Source organism: Homalodisca vitripennis, chromosome 4, assembly GCF_021130785.1.
Source record: "Homalodisca vitripennis isolate AUS2020 chromosome 4, UT_GWSS_2.1, whole genome shotgun sequence".
NCBI lineage: Eukaryota > Metazoa > Arthropoda > Insecta > Hemiptera > Cicadellidae > Homalodisca > Homalodisca vitripennis.
In genome coordinates this window covers 121,999,516-122,021,908 of record NC_060210.1, presented here as the reverse complement: position 1 = coordinate 122,021,908, position 22,393 = coordinate 121,999,516, and the positions used below count along the sequence as shown (strand labels likewise).

General features: G+C 33.6%; 1 protein-coding gene across 7 annotated transcripts in view; it reads left to right on the top strand.

The window, feature by feature from the left end:
- LOC124360069 (dystrophin, isoforms A/C/F/G/H-like) overlaps positions 1 to 22,393 on the top strand; it is a 1,186,422-nt gene that overhangs the window by 472,631 nt on the left and 691,398 nt on the right. For all 7 annotated transcript variants that reach the window (XM_046813341.1, XM_046813339.1, XM_046813338.1 and 4 more), the window contains one exon: positions 17,633 to 17,738. In XM_046813341.1, coding sequence (XP_046669297.1) covers positions 17,633 to 17,738 — 106 coding nt within the window. The remainder of the gene's footprint in view (positions 1 to 17,632; positions 17,739 to 22,393) is intronic.

Below are 22,393 nucleotides of genomic sequence, written 5' to 3'. Positions count from 1 at the left end.
TATACGCATTAACGGAGTGAATACCACAGTTTTCTAATGGAACAGAAATGTAAATGCACATACGTTTAGAAAGTTTAATGGTTTTGACGTGAAGTTAAACTAGGCTGTGAATCAGGGCACGTTTAACGCTATGGAAACGACCGCAAGAACCCCGCCGGGTCCGGGTAACGAGGACCATCACTTACCTGCCGGTCTAGCGGGGCTGGTCACCCATCTGTTCCCGCAGTTTTTACCGACATCATTTTTTATACCGCAATATAGTGTATGTTCCTCTCCCTGGGGACAATAGGAAGTTTCAACCCATCTTCGTTATAGCTGAAACATCTAGATATATGTTATTATAAATACATTAATGTATTGATCCGGATCAACATGATAGGATCAACAACTTAGTTCAGTTTATAAATATGTATTGTTTGGTATCGCAAAATAATATACGTACTTCTCCCTAGGAATGACATAATGTTTCAGTTCAGCTTATAGCGTTTGTAGCTGAAACGTCCAAACATGTGTAAAAATCTCTTAAGCAATCAACACTTGCTTAAGATAGTACTAAATGTTAATAAAACAGTACTTTTCTAAATTGTTCATTTTTGGACGAGGCCATTCGAAACCAAAGGTTTCATCATCAGGCGACTCCACAAAATGATGAAACCTTTGGTTTTGAAAGGCCTCGGCAAAAAATAAACCATTTGGAAAAGTATTGTTATATTAACATTGGTACTATTTTTAAATATTTTCAAATTTCTCCAAGAGTCTTCAATCATTTATATGTAAGACCCATATCCGTCTGTAATTGGAGTTTTTATAAATTCAATACCGCAATGTGGTATACGTGTATCTGCGGGGTTTGTATGAATGTTACCTCAGTTTCATAATGTTTTAGTTGACACATCCAAAACTGTATGGATGTATCTTTAAAAATCCTATCGATTTAATGATAATGCCAAATATATTCAGTTTAGAAAGTAATTTGTAGGTTATCCGCCATAATATTTTAATTGCTCGATGATTTATTTGTAATCGTACTTCCCCACCCATGTACCCCCATGGTTATATCTGTGTAGGCGAGGTTGTGTAGTAATTTTTAAATTAAAATAAAACTAATTCCCCATCCCCCCATTGTTCAAGACGCGTTTTTATAGCAGTTTGTCTACTCAAATAACTAAATGGAACACTAAAAGAAATAACAACGAAACAATTTTCTTCATTTACAGAAGGGGTTTAAATCAAAGAAATGAAACTAAGTTCATTTTTATGTATATTAAAGAAATATATGTACACAATTAACCGCCTGCGTCATCTCGCAGGGTACCTGCTCGTTTTCCGGGATTAACTCTCACCCGGGATTATTGAACCTTCTGAAGATTCCCATATAGAGACAAGGTACGCTTGTCTCCATCCTCTCAGCGTGGATCGACCTCATATTATGGCTTTTAAAATATTCTTTAAACAGTATTTAATAATCTACCAATCACGAACTATCTTTTGAATATTTTTCTTGGACCAGAGAAAACGGTAATACAATAATCTGAAAACTACACAAACCATGTGCCATATTGTTTTTGGTCACTTAACAATGTTTAATATGGGAATTAAAACATTATGTAATAATTTGAAATTTTGTATACACGCTATATGTCACAAAGAATTCATTGCAGAAAAAGATTAATTTTTAAAAGCATTTTTTTAAATGGTGGTTTCTTAAAAATGTAAACATCTTAACAAGGGCATGCAATAAAAACTTAGGTTGCTATTTTTTATTTAGACAGTTTAATTACAAACCCAACGATATCCAGTACAAGATTAATTGATAGAATAGTGACAGAATTCATTTTTTTAACTGAGTATTAAACAGCATCAACAGTGATTGTGTGAGAGCACTGCCAAAGAGTAACACCAATCAGCTGTTTTAATTTTAGATTGAAAGTGTCGAATAGACATTAAATATAAAATTGGAAAATCTGTAGATATTTGGAAGGAGTGAATGAATGATATAACATTCACTTGCACGAAAGACGGCGAACTGAAAGACCTCAGGATAATGACACCAACATTAGTTGTAGATCGACCAACAGTTGTTGAAAAGGGAATACCCAAAATGAAGGTGACTGTGTCTTAGCTGTAAGAACAGAAGTCATTGTCAATTCACTTGTATTTTTACAAATCATTAATTACGTATTAATGGACTCATCCCACATCCGAGTACCATGACGATGTCCGGTCTCACTCAGAATAGGGCAGTCAAAAAGGAAAAAGTTTTCGAACTCAATTTTCTATTATGAAGATTAGTGTACCACAAGGTTTAATATTGGACCCTCTTCTCTTTACATTATTACCTTCTTGCATTATCTATACCTTTCAAATCATTCATTTATTCTCAATAAACATATTAACATCAATATGTGACTCTTTTTGTCGATGATACCAGTCTATTCTGACACCAGAATCTTTCGCAATACATTTATTTCATCAACTTTTCCAAGACTGAGGCAATAATTTTAAACGACCAGATTGACAATTTAGTCAATTAAGTTTTTCTAGATATAAATGTTATTTCTTCTGTTATGTTTCCAGAAACTAACATAGATGAAAACCTGAAATGAAAATTTAACTTCTTGGAGATTCTGTGATGTTCAAAATATTCTTATAATTTTTTGTATATTTTGTGCTAATCATCTGGAGTGTTGAATTACGGGATCTTCCTCATGATATTTTATTTTAATTAATTTATGACAGTGTTTAGTTCGTTTTTATATACATTTAAGTTAAGTTTAAAATAATAATAGTTCTCTTTTGGATCTAAGTTATTTAACTCTTTGTCTCTTGAACTAAAACTGCATCAAGTGTAATATTATTTAAGAGTTATAGAAGTTTTATTATTTAAATGTGAGTTTAACTTTCAGTTTTGTTGGTTAATGTTATTTATGGATATTTTAATTATGCATATGACGTACACATAAGTTGTAACGTTTGATTGTGTAAAAATAAAAAATTTTGAAAGTTGTGTTTGAAATAAAAAATATAACTTTAGCCATACATTTTTTTTGCTAATTGTAATTTTTATGGTAATTGTTATTGTTATATGTTAAGAATTGGAAGCGGATACATTGACATGATTCAGTTTGACTACGTATAAATTGCATGGTTGATTAATGAGAAATAGAAATGTCTTAATTTTGTCGTACGACTCTAGGCGAAACAAACATAAATAGCAAACAGTAAAACTGTAAATTACGTGCACCTATCAAGCACATCTCTCACTCTAGATGTTCTCGTAGATTATTTTCTAGCAGTGCACGTGTTCCCACTAAAACAACGAGTGTTTACATCGCCCGCTGGTCCAGACATCACGGGGTAACGAGTCTCATCGTTTACTGCACCTCCTATCTGTCTCGTCAGGCGCTCATTTTTCCAAGCTCCTTCAGAAATCATATATCTTCGAGTTTTCCTCGCTTTTCACAGACGAATGTCTTGTTCTAATGTGGTCTTGTTGAAAGTTTAAAGATAAAAATACAACTGCGCAAAGCGATATTTTGTTGGCATGTTTTAGACTAATACTAAACTTGTGGGGAATTAATTTCATTCCTTTATGAATCCAAAAAAATATTTTTGATTACCTCACGATTTGTAAAAAATACTAAATTTTATATATGGTTTCAATTGTTGACATTTTATTATTGTTGAGCTAAAGAATTAAAACATTCCAGATAAGCTCGTTCGTTGAGAGGTGAGCACATCTTATACTCAAATATAGGAGTAAAAACTAAGATAACAACGTTTCTATGAGTTTTAGTATTTAGATTAGGGACTACCAAATTTTTTTGGAAAATAAGAGTAATATTATGTAATAAGTGCTGTATCTGAGGATTCAGGAGCTCTGGGACAGGTACATATTAATATCTCGTTAATATAATATGTTCGCCTTATTAATATCTCAGCCGAGGCCCCCCTTTTCCACTAATTCCGCCACTGGCATTAAATTGTCTGCTCCGATGATAGTTAAGGTAGTAACAAGATAAGATTTTCTTCTCATGTTAATCATGTTGAAGATTTGCATTGATTGCCACGCACTCGACAAGGAATGCATGTGTGTAGATTTTGGTAAGGACACGGGAGGGGACCTAGTCTTAAAAAAATACAATTTAAAACTGTGCAATAACAACAAGTTTAGTCTCTTTCGTCTCAGAATCTTTAGTGACATCGTGTATTGTGCCTTGTTTTTGACTGATGAGCAGTATTTCAAAATAAGAGTTATTGACGATCGCAAAGAAAAACAAAGATTAAGAAATGTGATAAAGAAGTGCTAACACAAGTAGGTGGCCAAGATCTGATAGTATGCAAATAGAATGCTCTTTTCGCGTGACAGAATGTTGTGTTCTTATAAGTGTCAGGGGGTCAGGTTGGGGGCGGTTAAGTAATTAGGGAATAATCGCGTCCATTATCTCATCATCAAAGGAGAAACTCCAAGTCCGAGTCAGGGACGGAAGGATACGTCTGCGTGTCGGCATTGCACCCTTACGACCTTGCCGTATAGCTGGGGAGGCTCGCCCCTAGATTAGTTAATGTTCCCATTCCCCTCCTTTCCCCGGGACAAGGGGAATCTCCTCGGCGATAGGGAATATTTTAATAAAATGGAGTCGGCGCGCCAGAAGGGGATCGGGCAGTTGTATGTGCGGTGTACGGGGGATAGCATCATGGGGCAGCCTACGCACACCCTTCAACACCGCTTTAAAGTGAGTAGAAGCAACGTTGGTTTTGTAAATATTGACAATCGTCATTCTTTGTATTTTCAAATGGTATACGTTAGTATGCTGCTGTTGGTAACGAAATTTAGTTTAATGTTCGGGTCATTATTATTTTGGAACGCGTTTATTTTTTAAACCCGACTGTCGTAAGAGTGAGTGGACATTTCGCCAGTTTTGACGTAAACTTCGTTTAATTTACTTATGTTTGTTTCTTAATATTTTATAACATTAATGAAATCATGCCGTAACGAATCCATACTGCCTTTTTGTTTGGTTTCGTTTTAAGATTTTTAAAACTGCATTAATTTGTTCCCGCCTTTGTCTCTTGTACTTGGGTTTTGTTACTTTTCCGGTTGTAGGACGCGGGATGTTACGCGCCAGGTCAGGTCCTTCCATTGTTGCGTTGCGTGCCAGTCAACCGTATCGATCCCGCCAATCTGATCCCGTACCTTCCCGCCATAACAGTCTGGCACCCGCGCCCGCGCCTGCCTGCCCTCAACTACCCCTCTGTTGACAAATGTAATTCGTCATCCTGTATTGTCCGTTAATGGAAGGAATTGAAATTAAGGACGTGCAGTGTTTGGGTAACGAATGTAATATTAAGTTCGGTGAGTTTTTCAATGAAGGTCTTTATGAGATTTTTGTAATACGATTGTCACATAGTTAACAATTTTGATCACAGAATCGCGGATATTTTCCTCAGTCACGGTACCTACCATTAGGTAGTTTTCTGAGATCAAGTCCATATGACGTTGGTTAAGAGGTTCATTATTAATTTCAAAATAACTTTTTTATGTATACTACAACATACTAGAATACTAATACTCTATCACACTAGACTTTCCTAACCAGGCAGAAGGGTTTTAGTAAAAACATGCTTGTTTATAAAAAAAATTAGATTGCAAGATAAAAAAAGACAGATAGAGATAGTGGAGAGTGAGACAAAAACAGTTGTCATACCCCAAAGAGACTGTTTTAGTTAGTACACGTCTTATAAATTAAATACAAGCAGTTTTATTAACTCATACATAACGGTTCTTCAGTCTCTTCCACTTAAGGTATGGTTGGTATGTTGATACGTGTGAAGTATAAAGTTGATATCGAAATTATGGAGAACATAGCCGCTGACAATAATACCTTATAACACAATATGATTTTAAATTTGCTAGTTTTTTGTGACAATTCCTTGTTGCCTTCTTTGAAATGCGAAGCAGAAGATTGTCGTCTTTGGACAGATTTGTTTTTAGACGAACCGTGGGTGGTTCTTCTCTCCAATACAGTTTTAGGAAAACATGAAATCATGGTAATGTATGGATTTCGTAGTATTTTTTTTTTATCTCTAAGTCACATCTAAAATGTTCACAACCTGAGGTATATTGTAACCGAAGTTTCTGGGGTTGTAAATCGATCATGAAAACATAAACATGAACAAAGCGGAAGTACTGCCGTGTCCCTAAATCGGTAACTGTCTGGGTTGCGTGTCGCTGACAACTTTCTTATGTTGTTTTCAAAGAAGTTGTAAACGTTCCTGTCCGTGTTAGGGTGAACATTCGAGAACCAATAAAGCAGACTGGACATTAGTCGTGCTACACCTATCCAAGCTTAACGTTTGTCTCGTAGTTTCCTCGGTGTTGCAATGTGTTACAAGGCAGGAGTACAAAGTGTTACACGACGTGTAGCGTACAGGCTTCGCTGAGGTAGCATTCGGAATTTGTCTGTATCTACATGTCACATGATTGTGCTAAGTTCGTTTAAAATGTATAATATTGTTTGTTTGCTTTCGTTGCCATCATGGTTACCCGTAAGACCAATGTAATAATGATTAATTAATGCTCAACTAAATCCCATTAATTGAAATGCACCATCATCTAACACGATGTTGTCTGTATATAAATAAATAGTCATTAAAACTTTCTGTGTCTACAGGTCACTTTGTTTTCGAGATGTCATCCGGACAGACATACCGTCATACAAACGAACATTACGTTTTTCCAGTCTCTTAACTGATATGATTGGCTAACGCTCAGGCTATAATAATCGTACGTTTTTTGTTCTTATTTTAATATCCTGTCTTTCTTTTTTACAAATTGTCTTAAAAAAAACATAATTCAGTACATACTGTTTTTCTCCCGTATTAGGCAACAGTCTATCTGTGGAAAACATATGTGAAGAAAAAACGTAGTTAGAGTAAAAAGTATCTCAGTAAGGCATTCTGGAATGATTTGTTTGTTGGACAGATTGCGGCTTTAAAGAATTAATCTAAAAGCATTGTTATAGTATAATCAAAATATCCTAAACGTTCCACCCACATCTCCTGAGTACCTCGACCCTGTCATTTTGATAGATAATTTTGATATCCATCAACAACTTCCTCAGGTAAAATGATACCACATATCCTTTCCCCTTCAAAGGGGTTTGAACATTTTTGACCACTGAGGAGTTAATCTAGGAATCTGGGACTTCTGTCGGTAGACTCATGCCACAGACTAACTACTGTCGCTGAGTGATGTGGTCTGTAAGTGAAATACAGTTATAGCCCAGCTACTCAATCACTGCGTATATAGGCCCGTCAAAACCCAATCCTCATTAGCCATGTATGTCAGTTTAAAAATGATACACGTAGAAGCAGAAGGGGGTATTTTTGATTATACAAGCGAATATTCAAGCAGTGGGTTGGAGACTCTATCATAGTGTCTCTATTTGTAGGAGTAAATTTGCATTCACTAGAGACTGCGATAGCAGAAAATAATAGCGATTTATTGAGAATTTCTTTGTCATCTGTCTTTACTAAAGTAGTATTTTAGCATATTTTTCATTCACTACAGACTGCGATTGCAACAAATGATAGTGATTGAGCAATACCTGTCAACTAAATTGACTTCAGGAGTATTTAGAAGTGTTTGAGCAATATCTTTGTCAACTAAATTTACTTCACGAATACTTAGAAGCATTTTATGTACTAAAGATTCCAGTTGCAGTAAATGATAGTGACTGAGCTATATCTTTGTCAACTGATTTTACTTCAGAAATATTTAGAAACATTTCATGTGCTGAAAATTCTGAATGCAGCAAATGATAGTGATTAAACAATATCTTTGTCCTCTCAATTTATTTTATGAATATTTTTGCATATATCATTCACTAAAGACTGTTATTGCAGCAAATGATACTGATAAAGCAATGTGTTTGTCAACTGACTTTACTTCATGAATACTCATATTTTTCATTCACCAAAGACTGCGATTGCAGCAAATGATAGTCATTGAGCAATATATGTGCCAACTGACTTTACTTCAGTAATATTTTAGAAAACGATCCATAAATCTGGCAAGAAAGAAGAAACTGAATGTGTGGCCAAGTAAACATGACACACGGTCTGTCTGCACTCAGGACCTATCCGCAGTGATATATCTCTGTTTGCTTCAATTACTTTCTTCCCATCCAAATTATATCTTTCTTTCCAACCTCAAGTGTTTTTACCTCAATTTTCAACTCTTAGAATGGTTTGTGAATGGAACTGGTTGAGTACATTGAGTGCTTAAGCGCGTGAAAATATTTTAAAAAGCAACTTTTATGAAGTACAATGTCTTAGAACCAATATATCGTAATACAAACACATCTTTTCCATTTTGTTTTATAACCAACTTGTTGAATAATATTAAATTTCTAGATATTTAAAAACGCGCATAATTTTTGCAGTGACATGTTACAGAAGTGCGTTATTTCACTATGATTAATTTTTGGAACTATACAACCCAAATTGCATTTTTGGACATGCTTGAGATAAACTCTTAGTTTTCCGTAAAAAATATACGTTAACAAAAGAATAAACAACTGCGAAAGCATCACCAATAAAACGTTACAATTAGTATTATTGTGTGTATTTTAACATTTTCGATATTATTTATAAACTACATTAAAAATAAATACACCACGTCTTGTTAATCTAAAAATAGAGCTTTGACGGATAATATGATTGTGATATTAACTATACTTTTAGTTTCATTATTACAATCATTCATACTTTTTGAATATGGCATTTATACATACAATTTCACAATGTACTGATTAATGATAGTATGTTCCTGTTTATGATATTAAAAGCAATAGGAACAATTCATTAGGAAAGACTTGCAGAGTATAAGATCCTGAATTTTCAATTTGAATTAAAAATTTAGGAAACATTATCTACTTGACACGAAATGGAATTTTTCTTAGAATGAAAAACCTTAACCTTTTTTTATATCCGAATATTAATTATTAGAACTATATTGCATTCCAATTATAACTTAGTTTCCTGACGAAACTGTAAAATAACAAAAACAAGGCTTGGCGTGTTGCAACGACTGATTGATACGTTTAACATTTCTCTTTACTCGGATTCGTGCATAAATTTCAAAGCAAACTTGTATATTACTTTAATGTCTTGAGCTGAGTCTTAAACAGCCTTTAAGAGAGGAGTAGAGCTTATCAAGTTAAATCAGACGGAAGTTAAATCAAACATCGCTCTCAAGCTAAGTGGTCGGAGGAGACAAACATGTTCTAGCGAGTGCCAACAAGTTGTCAACATATCTCTTAATTGTGTGACTTGCAGAGTTTGTTGCGTCTTGTTGACTGAAGGAAGTACGATCCACGGGATTAAAAATATCATTTATGTGGTACATGATTAGACATTTGTAAATTCGTAAATTTTATACGTAAAAATGAATTTTGTCCTTACGTATTTTATAGATTCAGAAACTTTTTGACGGTTCATTTTGAAACTTTGTGTGTGTATATGTATTTTTCCACGTAGAAGGTTTATATACTATTTCCATTGATGTAACTCACCACCAGGCAGCGATTCAAAATATAAAATTTATCAAAGCGCCTACACATTTTAAACTGCAATTACAAAACAGTCCCATGTATTAAATAGTCAAAGACTATTTGAAGGCGCTAAGTTTTTATGTATATTTTGTCTTTAAAACATATTTCTGGTTGAACTTAATGCTTGAGTGTTAGACCACTTTTAAAATAAAGTACATGTACGTGTACAATAGCATTAAACATACACTTTTGACAGATTGTCTTAATCGTGGCAACAAGGTAAACTCTACATCGTCGTTGGAAATATAATTCACTTGAACCAGAAGTGCTTATACACGGGCAAAGGTTACAATAAGCATGCGAAGCCTCACAAAATGTATAACTAGTTGTTATCCGCGGCTAAAAAAACTACGTATCACCGCATTCCCGACAAAATATTAATATTATGTAGCTATAATTAAGAGTAGCTTATATTTACGCAAATTTGTATTTATTTGGCTATGCATAACTGTGTAATATTTCAGATGTAGCAAAAACTGTCTGTGGCGCTCTAACTAGGTACCTATGGCATGAATCTGGTGAGGTGGTTCGCTTAACCATAAACCAAAATTGGGCTTAGATTGCTTAACTGATTAGGCCTGGCAGATTTACGCATGTACGCACTGTGTAGGAAATGGAAGGAAAAGCAATCGGGTGTTTTCGTTTTCTATAAAAAATGGTCTGAAATGAAAAAAAAAATCCAAAAAGCTTCATAGTAAGAAGAGGTCATCCGTCCAGCAGCCTGACCGTGACTTCTCGACTCGAAACCTAGTTTTTAAGCTGTAAAAGCCATATGATTCCAATAGAAATGTTTGTCGTTTGTACTATCACTGTATAAACCCAAACGGTCGGTATTGACCCTCTGCCAGTACAACAGTATGCTAGAGCAAATGGTTATCTTCTCTAGATACTGGGTATTTACGGGTTAAGAAACGAACGCATAAATAACAACTTACAGAAATTAGGTCAACATTGTCATATCAGTGTTGCCTATCTGTAAAGTAAGGTTTTGATGTAAAAACTGAGAATGTTCGGTGTGATAGTACCATGGTTCTCGTGGTTACATATTTTCCCCTTTCTTGAGAAACATCAATATAGTAGGTCTTTCTATTTTAAAACACAGAAATACAGTGTTCTTATTAAAATAGTGCAGTTTTTAAAATGTATGTATAACATATTTCTTGTGGATATGGCATGTGTTTGTTAATAACAGTCTACTTTTTAAAGAAAAATTGTTTTAAAACAAGTAATGTTCTTAAGTTATAGGTAATTAAAATTTTAGTTTCCATAGGCTATAAACCATTAAAGAATCCGTGACTCCATAAAGCTACATTTCATCTACAGAGTGTGAAAATTATTTTTACTGTTTTAATATTTAGCTGATTTAATTGGACCTGTATACAAATTTGCTTAAAATGTTATCAATCCTGAAGATAACAACGCAAAATAAAGCAATGAATTTATAAGGAAAACAAAAATTCTAACCAAAAACAGATTGTACTTAATATCGTTGTATGTCTTAAAGCGTATATTAAAAATTTATAATAATACTCCTTTATCACAGTTTGTATAATTTAATAAATAGTAATATGTATGTTTGAAGGACTACGTGCCTCGTAAGCCAGTATTGTATACGACAACGTGACGTTCACTCACTATATTACGCTCCCTTCCACACGACAATGTTACAGCCTCGTAATGTCAGGCGTACACGGCCTGTGAAAGCATACAATTGTAATTTTAGTATTACCGTTATATGGCACAACCAGAGCAGGATTTTAATTGAAATTGTTAGTATTATTTAATGTTTATTTATTCTAAAAGAGTCCTACAAGACTTCAAGTTAAGATATTTCTTTTATTTTGTTTGTATTTATTACTATTTGCTGAACGTTAGCGAAGCCTGTCACTCGATTTTTTTGAAAAATGTTATTTCTGTCTGTCCGTTTGAAACAATATATCGAGAACGAACTGACTTTGGCTTCAAATTCCGCACGAAGCTTTATGTCTGCATAGGAAACATCGAGTTCGATGGCATTGCATGACGATCCTACGGAATTGGCTGAGCGTTAGTGAACGTTTTGTCTTTGGTGTTCTGGGTTACAACTATATTACAATCGTGATTGGTCACTGAGTGCAATCTTATTAAATTGTAAAATGTGACATGCTCGTAGTGAAACGTATACTCTAACTATCCGATAGATGTCTTGAGAAGAATATAATCTATTGGCTATAAACTTCACTTCTACGTTAACAAGAATTTGTTCTAAGATGGTACATGTTCGTCCAAGGGATTTGGTTGAGCGTCATTAAAGCCTATTTATTACTTAGTAGGTTGGCAAAATGTTCTATTTTTTCTGGGGATATAAAAGTTTCTTATCTGTATGAATGTCTATTTAATTGTAAACAGGTTGTTGAAGGATGAAATGTGCTCTAGACTATAGAGATTTAACATGCATCGTCAGCGAAGCCTGTTAATAGAAAACTTAAAGTGACCTTTTCCGTCTGATAAAATTAAATGTGTTTTACCTTTTTACTTTTACCTTAAAAAAACACAATTGCCCTAAATATCTTAAATGCATTTTAGTGGAACGATAAAATCAGGTTTTTTTTAAACATTTAACTTTAATTGGATCACTTGTGCAGTTATTTACTGTAAACGAAGTGTAATCGTCTGAATGACAGTATTAATGTAGTCACAAACAAATTACATTGCAAACGATGATGTAATATGTTCACAGATCTGGCTGCTTAACACGGCGCTATGATGTTATAATCTCGAACTAGTCTCAACAAAACTGATGTTGCTGAATGCATTAAGAAATAAATAGAGAGTCTCTAACATGATTACTACTTTCATAGTTTAATGTGTGCCATGTGAGTGAAGTAAGTAAATAATTATACCTGTACACAGAATTACTTGTGTTGCTTATTAACATATTAAAATTTAGATTTAATAGGCTTACTATGACACATTTAAATGTTATATCTGGCCGTCTATTTTGTAAAATATGATGCTAAATTGCGCTATGATAATTGTTTCCAAAATAAAATTTAGTTAATTATAATACAAAATGAAATAAAAATACAAAATAAAATCATTGGAAAAAACATGTACTTCTTATTTAGCCATGGGCCCATTGCGTATAAATTAGTTATTTCCAACTGATACCGTATAGTTAAGTATAAATTAATATATTACTGTAAATTGTGAACGTGTCTCCCAGACAGTACACTCTATTAATTTTGATTTAAACCTGACATGCTATAGCACTCCTAGTCTAAAGCGTCTGATATCATGGTTTGAAAATTGCGTCGTAGATTACGATATGTGTAACCGGGTTATTTTGTTACCTATGATCTTTTTATATGCTTGATAAGATTATTGTACTGAGTAGAGACAAAACAAATCTTAAATTAAAATGTACCTCTCTTCTAATTAAAAGAATGGTGTTCTATATACTCCGTACCTGTTACTTACATCCATTCACGGGTATTTTTTATTATAAATACATATAATATATTAGATTCATCAAACTCGTTCATAAATAATTATTTTTCGTAGTATTCCAAAAGAAAAATAAATATCAACACTTTTCATACGGTAACATTGTCAAGAAATTCGAAGAAAATAGTTATTCCTTCCTATTTTTGGATAGCATTCAAGGTTTCAGGATGGTGGGCCATTTAAAGTTATAGAAGTATACAGCTGCACCGTTATTAGTGAATATGATTTACAAACATAATTTTGGAGTAGTTGTAACTAAACTTAGTCCCAGTTTTTACAAAAAAATTACATGGTTATAAACATTTTTGTCTTTTAAAAGTATGGACTTATAAATATTTTTAAAAGTGTTACGGTTATATGAACATACCAAAATTGAGAGTTATTGCCTCATTAGTGTTATGCAAATAAAACTTATTTCAACCAATAATGCATCTTCAGTTTGCTATTTTGAGATGACGGCCCATGTGAATTTAATGGCAAAGTGGGAAAGGGCTATTTTTATAAAAAATAAATAAATTCTGTCATCCATAGACAGGTTTATAGTCAATGTTAGGCTAGAATAGATTTTCAAATGTTTATGTTTTCATAGAAAAAATGTTGTTTATTCCTGCCGCTTTAAATATTCTATACACAAGACGTGAAGTAAATTATGTATGTAAAATATAAATTATTTCTTTTCGAAATGGACGGAGTGAGTCGTGACTCTTAGTTATTGAGTTAATGAAATGTCGGGAAACATCAACTATGAGAGAGAAATTGAAATCAAATGTCGCTGATGAGTATAGTCGTCTGTGGAATACAAACAAGTTGTAGTGAACAACTTGCGACACACCCTCGACTGGCAGACTCTCCGAGAACGTATTTCGTACAAACTTCAACTAATTACTTTGCGACATTCTAATTTGTGTAAGTCCTTCTATCGCTTTTAATTTCTAAATTAAATAGTATTTTAAAATGACTGCAGAAAATTTGCGACATGGAAAATTGGTAGTATTTTAGTGAAGTTATGCTATACCGGGTGTCCACCCCCCCCTCCTATTAACTTTATTATGAATAGAGATGGACTGATTTACTTTGGGGGATGTTTATATGACCAACTGAGGAGTTTTTTTAATGTAAAACAGTTTTAAATAGGAACCCCTAGCAAGTTACAAGGGGTTTGAATTAAGGACAAGTATCCAAGATGCCTGCTACCTCATCACACCTGAAAAGTTACAAAATGTTACGTAGTTTAGAATCCAGAATTTATTTTTATCAAGAAGTACACGGCAGTCATTTAGAGCATGTCATCCGAGTGAAACTGTAACGAAATTTCAAGATTATTACCATTTAATTTTGTAACAAAATGATTCACAAGCAATGTAGGTTTAAAATAAATTAAAATTTTAATTTGCCACCAAATGTGATAGGGTGTTTTTAGACACGTCTAGTTTGTGCCATTCTTCTTCATTTTGAAATACCTTTAAAATGAGGTGTCACTTGCTTGGAGTTCGTATTTAAAATTTTTGACTTAAAAATATCCCTATTTGGGGATGGGGGAGGTGAAAAATTTTCATACTAGAAAAAGCTCCTCCGTTGGTCATAGAAAAACATCCTCCAAAGTAAATTACTGTGTCTTTAATCATAAGAAAGTTAATAGGGGGGGGGGGGACTTTTAAGACACTCGGTATAATATGCATACCAGAATCCCAAATATATTGATTTTAACGTGAAACAAAAATTCCCAAAATCGTTTTGGACATAGAGTCCTGATAATTTAGAATACATTAATCTGTTTTTAATCAGGTTAAGTGTTTTTTAAATGAAAAGATATTGGAATTCATTACTCACGTGTAGGGTGATCTCTTTTAGTAATTATCCTTCCCAATTCTCACCTCAAACTATCCAACTTGTGAATTAATATTGTACATTTAGTTACACCTAACTGAGCCTGATATACTAGTTGAACTTAGTTACGTAAGAAGCATAAGTTTGTATGAAGTGTTCACTGTGACATGGCTACAATGGGATCTTAGGTCGTGTGTAATGAATGAGTAGCAGTACATTATCGACAAGGTAGTGGCCAGCAAGAAGTGAGTATCAGAGGCCAATCCGGTTACGTGACCCGGTCCTGTAATTGAACTGTTCACCCGGTCGTTACACACGCTGACGCGTCCAAACACGACAATTAATTACAAAGTTACGACGCCGTAAAATATTGCCACGTCCGCCCTTAAAAGCATAACACTGTAAACAGCGGCTATGAGATTACGTTGGAGTAAACTACAGAGAGCTTGTTCAAAAAACAAACATATAAATCCTGTTCAACTGTGAGATATAAAAATATTTTCGACATAATATTACTGTTACATGTTTTTTGCCAAAGCTTCATCCATTAATGTTTCGAACAAAAGTGTGGCTTCACTCCCGATTTTGAGTTTTGAGTCGACGTGGTGGACTTCACGTTCGTTTCACGGCGTCTCTGGGATAATAGAAACTCGCTTTATGCCATACACAATTTCCAGCTACGTGTGTGAACACGTCGCACTGGTGAAATGTCACGTCAATTTATACAGCGCAATATGATGATGGCTAGCTCCATAATATAGTTCATATGTTGGGACATGCACGTTACATAGCGGAATTGCATTATGACTGGTTTCAACACTACATGGAAAGGAATGTGAAATTACGTTGTGGAAGATAATGATCAATTATTGGTTACTAAAAATAAGGATGACGTGTGATGTCACGTAGCGGAATGTAATGGTGGTTGGCTGCTCACAACGTTGGCATGTCACTTTACGGAATAGAACGATTAATGTGTACTAAACATAGGAATGATAAATGATGTCACGTAGCGGAATGGTGATGGTTGGTTGAACACAACATATAGCATGTCACATTGGGGAATGTAACTATTAATCTTTATAGACATAGGAATGATATATGATGTCACGTAGCGGAATGGAATGATGGTTGTTGAACACAACATAGGCATGTCACATTGGGGAATGTAACTATTAATCTTTATAGACATAGGAATGATATATGATGTCACGTAGCGGAATGGAATGATGGTTGTTGAACACAACATATAGCATGTCACATTGGGGAATGTAACTACTAATCTTTATAGACATAGGAATGATATATGATGTCACGTAGCGGAATGGAATGATGGTTGTTGAACACAACATAGGCATGTCACATTGGGGAATGTAACTATTAATCTTTATAGACATAGGAATGATATATGATGTCACGTAGCGGAATGGAATGATGGTTGTTGAACACAATATAGGCATGTCACGTTACGGAGTATAATGATTAATGTTTACTAAACATAGGAATGACATGTGATGTCACGTAGTGGAATGTAATGTGACCGTACACATCATAGGAACGCTGCGTTTCACAATCGTTCACAAGGGTGCCCAATAGACAATCGCGACTGAAAATAGACCCAATATATACGTTTTTCGTTGTGAATACTACAAAATGTAACTTATAAATATGCAATACTTGTATAAAACTATTCAAGTTGTATCAACTCAATTTCTTAATACACTTATCAAAATTTAACATAGTAAAAGTAGGCCTACTATGTTATATTTATGGATTTTTGTTAGTATATCATTTTTACTGTATTAAATAGCGAAAGCGCCATGCATATTAAAATCATATTCAAAAAGCCATCAGTAAATAATAATAAGCAATTTCAGTTTAATTTTTGTTAATTGTAAACCGTGAAAACTTCAATGTAATATACACTTCCGGAACTTGTACTGTTTAAAAAGTGTGCTTTGTATTAATATAATACATAGTCAATTTAAATACACGTCTTATATGAATTAAGTTACAAATTATTCTTACAAAATATAAATTATGTTCGTTCCTTGCAAAATAACAACTTATTAGAGTAATTATTTTTTACTCTGCAGATTCTCTAAGATGTAAAGAAATTTCATTTTAATATTATGAGATGCAATTGGGTCAGCTACTTTAATACATTCTTAGAACGGCGAGGAGACAAACTTCTCAGAAAAAATAAAAAGGACACAATTTCTTCCACATAATTTATAAAGAATGGCGTATTAGTTTTATTACGACGATGCTCTTGTCAGTACAATACAAACTAGTAGAATCCCATCACTTTCAACCGTACCAAATCTTTATAATACGGTAACATGTTATAGAATAATTAACATTGGTATTTATATTGTTTCAATCCGACCTTCTCGGGACAATAACATACATTTAATAGCTCGTTAAACTGTGTATTGTAAAACCTCAAACTGTATTTGATTAAAATAACAAGCCAAGATGAAAATTACATAACATGAATCTCAATAATTCGTTCAATCCAATGTTCCAAATCTGATGATAAAGTGTTTTAATATCTGAAGTTAAGGGATAAGTCCAGTGTTCCACAAAACATCCTGTTGAAAACTAAAGTATTAATTACAATTTTCAGTTTGCTAGTATCCAGAAAATCCGATGCCCTTTTGAAACATGGCGTTGTGTATAATAATGTTTGTTTGTTGTAGAATGTTCTGCGCGAGTTGGAGCAGAAGAAACCGCAGTTGGACGAACTTGTCCACACGGCGGAGAATCTCAAGGCCGACTCCAATCGGCAGCAGCTCCATGGCAAAGGTCAGTGGGTTTTTGAGTTACTTGTGTCTGTTTGAAAGATACTATAAAACAGTAAGAATTTATTGTATCGTTTAAGACTACATACAAGTTTTATTACTTGTGTATCTGCGATAAAAAACTATTGTTTGGAAGATTGTTAAATCTGTAATATTTAACTATTTGATGGAAAGATCGGACTATACCAACTAAACTAGATATTCCCTAATTATTCCCGACGAAGATATACTGTAAATGGGATGAACGATATGTGTTATTTTCAGCACTAAAACATATATCGGATTAATGTGATCACTTAGAGTGAGATGAACAAAAGTTGTATTTTTATTTAAAAAGTAATAAACTAAAATTTGTAAATTATGTAACTCAGCGCATGGCTACTTAAATTTGTTTTCTATTATTACATTTGTAAACCTTTAAAATATCAAAGTGACAATGATTTCCAGAAAGAATTTGCAAGCCGACTGCGGACTAAACGTTTTATTGTATATAGTATGAATGATGAGTTCAGATTACTAGTAAGTTGCATCACTGACTGGTACAAACATTGTGAAAAGTAGGTTTTTTGACAGGTGTGTTTTAACCTCAAACCTTTCGGTATAATATAAATTATATGACCGACAGTGTGCCATAAAAAGGTCATTTGGAACGTTGTTAAACATTTATGGAGTACACATCCGTCTGGAGAGATAAAAAAGTCAGTGAAGAAAAAGCTTAAAATGAATCAGCCATTCCAACCAAAGTTAGGTTGTGTGTAGAAAACTCGGTTGCTTCGTAGTGCGTCGTTGAGATATTGTCTAAAACCCCGTAGTGCATAAAACAATGAGAATACCTCATCATTTTAGATTACCCTTGATTTTGTAGGCTAGGTGACTGTGATGTCGAAGTCTGCAAACAATTCGTTTTAAACTTCTTCCAAATTTCAGGAAAAAAATCTGTAACAGCGTCAGATTTTAAACGCTGCACTAAGTGGAAGGTGAAATGGAACTGAACTCAACTTTCGCATTGAATCAACCCTTCCTACCAAAGCTATTTTATGTGTGTTTAGTAGATATTTTTAAACGGATTTCTGGGCTAGAAATACCGTTGTATTTTGCAATAATATACAGTAAAGTATTTAAGCGCTAAGCATATCATGCAGTGTCAGTCAAAAATTTGTAGAAATAATTAGTACTTCAGGTATTTTCTGTAATCGCTGTAAAATGTAAAATTCTGTAAAATGTGAATGAATGTTTTAGTCCTTAAAATGTTAACAGCGTTCCAAATGATCTTTTATTTTACACTTTAGGTCTTACAAGTCCCAATTTAGATTATTCCCGAAGTTTTGAGTCTAATCGGTTTAAAACTAGTTTTACTCAGAATATATTTTATCGCCTTGGCTTATACGAGTCATTGTGTGTATTTTCATATTGTGGACATATTTATATTTTCATTTAAAAATTACAAAATTTGAATTTTTCTATCTATTTGTTTTTATAGTATTTAATCTACTTGTATTTCTATATCCGAATTCGAAAGTGTGATTCACCCACGAATACATTCAAATCAGAAATTAGTACTGAAGAAGAAATGTGTGTGGAATATAATTGTTCTAAGTTGAATATACGAGAGTTTAATTGCTCGTAGCAATAAAACTATAGAAAAAATAGTTCTTTCGAGAATTTAAAATAAACGGTCCAAAAATATATACAATCATACAAACTACATTTTAAATATCCTCCATATTTGAGTTATTGTAGATATTTCCAGACTTTTAAAAGTTTTCTACGCACACTATCTTTGTTAAATAGCTGCTGTACGCTAGAGTCATCGAGAACACCCCATTTCACACACATTCTAAAGAGCTGAAGTGGAGACGTTTCAATGTAATATTTTTCCCCAGAGAAGAGAATCTCCTAGTTCATCTCCTGGTCGTAAAGCTGGCTCATTAATCCTGACAACACGCGCGCGGTACAAGCATCGCCTTGCGCCTTGCACTGTACACAATCTGCAGCAGCCGCTGGGACTTCCGTTGTTTCATCATCCTGCGAGCCATACACAGTTTTATTATTTTCCCCTTCCTAATTCAGATGCGTTCCCAGTGGTCCAGCAGCTCCCTATACATTTAGTTGCCGGATATATTTGTTGTATCTTCCAGTCTGTCTCGTAAAATCCAGGTTTATTCTATAATATTTCTCAAAATATCCTCGTACATACCATAAATTGACTGTCTTATCATTAACTATTTTATATTTTGAAAGTCTTAAGTAATGTAGGCTCCAGTATATTAAGTTTAAAAATTATTTATTACGGTGACTCCAATAGTTGAAATATCGTTCCATTTTATGCACGAAAACATGAATGTTATATATATATATATATATATATATATATATATATATATACTTAACTACAGATAAATAAAAAATCGTTGTCGAAAATTAAATACAAGAATTGAATAATTGTTAACTGTAATATCCTTTTGTTAATTCTAGAAGTGGTTTAGATGGAACACGCTGTAATAACAGTACACTCGTCGTGTGATAACAGTTCTGCTCAGTAATTAGGTAAGACAGCCCTGTAATATTCTGTTTGAGAATGGTAATGTCACGGAAGCGACAGAGACTTGAAAGTGTTAGTGTTAACATCACACATGGCAGAGCAGCCAGGAATGTATTACATTCTCTACATTCCATGTCGTCTACGATATACGTTTAGGGGGGATGAATTTGTTTGCAATTGTTTACTTGGATGTCCGCTTGTCAAGAACTGAAATGGTAATGAAAGGAAGGATTTAATGTAGAAAGTTTCAGTAATTAAGTAAGAGAGACCTGTAATATTCTGTTTGAGAATGGTAATGTCACGGAAGCGACAGAGACTTAGTGTTAGTGTTAACACCACACACGGCAGAGCAGTCAGGAATGTATTACATTCTCTATATTCCATGTCGTCTTCGATATACGTTTGGGAGGGGATGAATGTGTTTGCAATTGTTTACTTTTATGTCCACTTGTCAAGAGATAGAATGTTAATGAAAGGAAGGGTCTAATGTAGAAAGTTTCAGTAATTAGGTAAGACAGCCCTGTAATGTTCTGTTTGAGAATGGTGACGTGACGGAAACGACAGACTTAACATTATTAGTGTTAACACCACACACGGCAGAGCAGCCAAGAATGTATTACATTCTCCACATTTCGAATCCGTGGGGGGATGAAATGTGTTTGCAAGTGTTTTTGTAGATGTCGGTTTGTCAAGAGATACAAATGCTGTGAAATGGGAACGGAAGAGACTGTAGAATACAAGTTAAGTAATTAGGTAAAGAAAGACCTGTAATATTCTGTTTGAGAATGGTAATGTGACGGAAGCGACAGAGACTTGACAATGTTAGTGTTAACACCACACACGGCAGAGCAGCCAAGAATGTATTACATTCTACACATTCCACGTCGTCTTCGATGTACGTGGGGAAGGGGATGAGTGTGTTCGGCAGTGTTGTTGTACAAAATAATACGAGGAGTTTGGAAAATATAATTGTTCTATTTTATTTTATGACGCTATTGTATTTTATTTGGACATTCTTGTGCATATTATAGGTATTATATTGGTTTCTGGTGTGTTTTAATAGCCTTGAACTCTGAATGATTGTCTAATTTTAAGAATAATCGTAACCATGAAGACTTTGATTTATTTATAACATTTTGGCTTTGTTGGGCCAAAACTTAATCCGAGCTTTAAAGTAACAAAGTAATAGGCCCAATTAACTTAAAATTAAAAATTCACCATCATCAATATGAAAATAATAAAATATTATTTTTAATGTACATTTAAAAATAAATATTGTATAACGTTGCTTGTAGCGTTTTTAATACAATTTTAGTTTAGTTTTATCATGGAAATTAAATATTAAATAAACCAAAACTCGTAAAAACATTTTAATAAATTGTATATCTAATCTTATAATTCCAAATAGTTTTGCTTTCTTAGTTTCCTAATTTATTCAGGACCCTTTGTCCCGGAAAAAAAATTAAATAATTCAGCTAGAAGTATCGATTTTCTTCCTTGGAAACGCGTGAAAACTGTTAATTAAGAAATGTACTTTTACGATGAAGAATTATTTATTAAATACCAGAAAAATAACTGTACAAATATTTATACAATTTTTCAATACATTGGGTAAGCGATTGCTATGATCGCAGTGCTCCTTTTAACTACGTTTTTCTTAAATACTTTAGTATGGTGGATATAAACAGTAATACGAGTACTGTGGTTGTAGATTTTGGTAAGCAATGTAATTTACGTAAAAGTGTTACTGCTTAGAAATAACTGGATTGTTTTTTAGTTTGTTTAATTGCTTATTAAACTGTGAGATGGTGTTTAATTTAATGAACGATATTAAACACAGTAAATTCTACATGAGCGCTGTGTCAGTTATAGTGATACAGAAAATATGATGTCATTAAAAGACAACTTTTTCAAATTATAATTGAAATATTGACACGTAAAAACTGAAATGCCTGATAGGATAGTCTGTGACGGAAAGGTAGTGAAGTAGGACAACTATTTGTTATTCTTCCTCAGTGCAGAGCAACTGCTGTGTTGTAATGACGGAATTGTTAGAGGTCCTAATTGTCTTCCTAGACGTCTAGACGTGTTTATTCTGTACCTCTGACCTCTTTTGT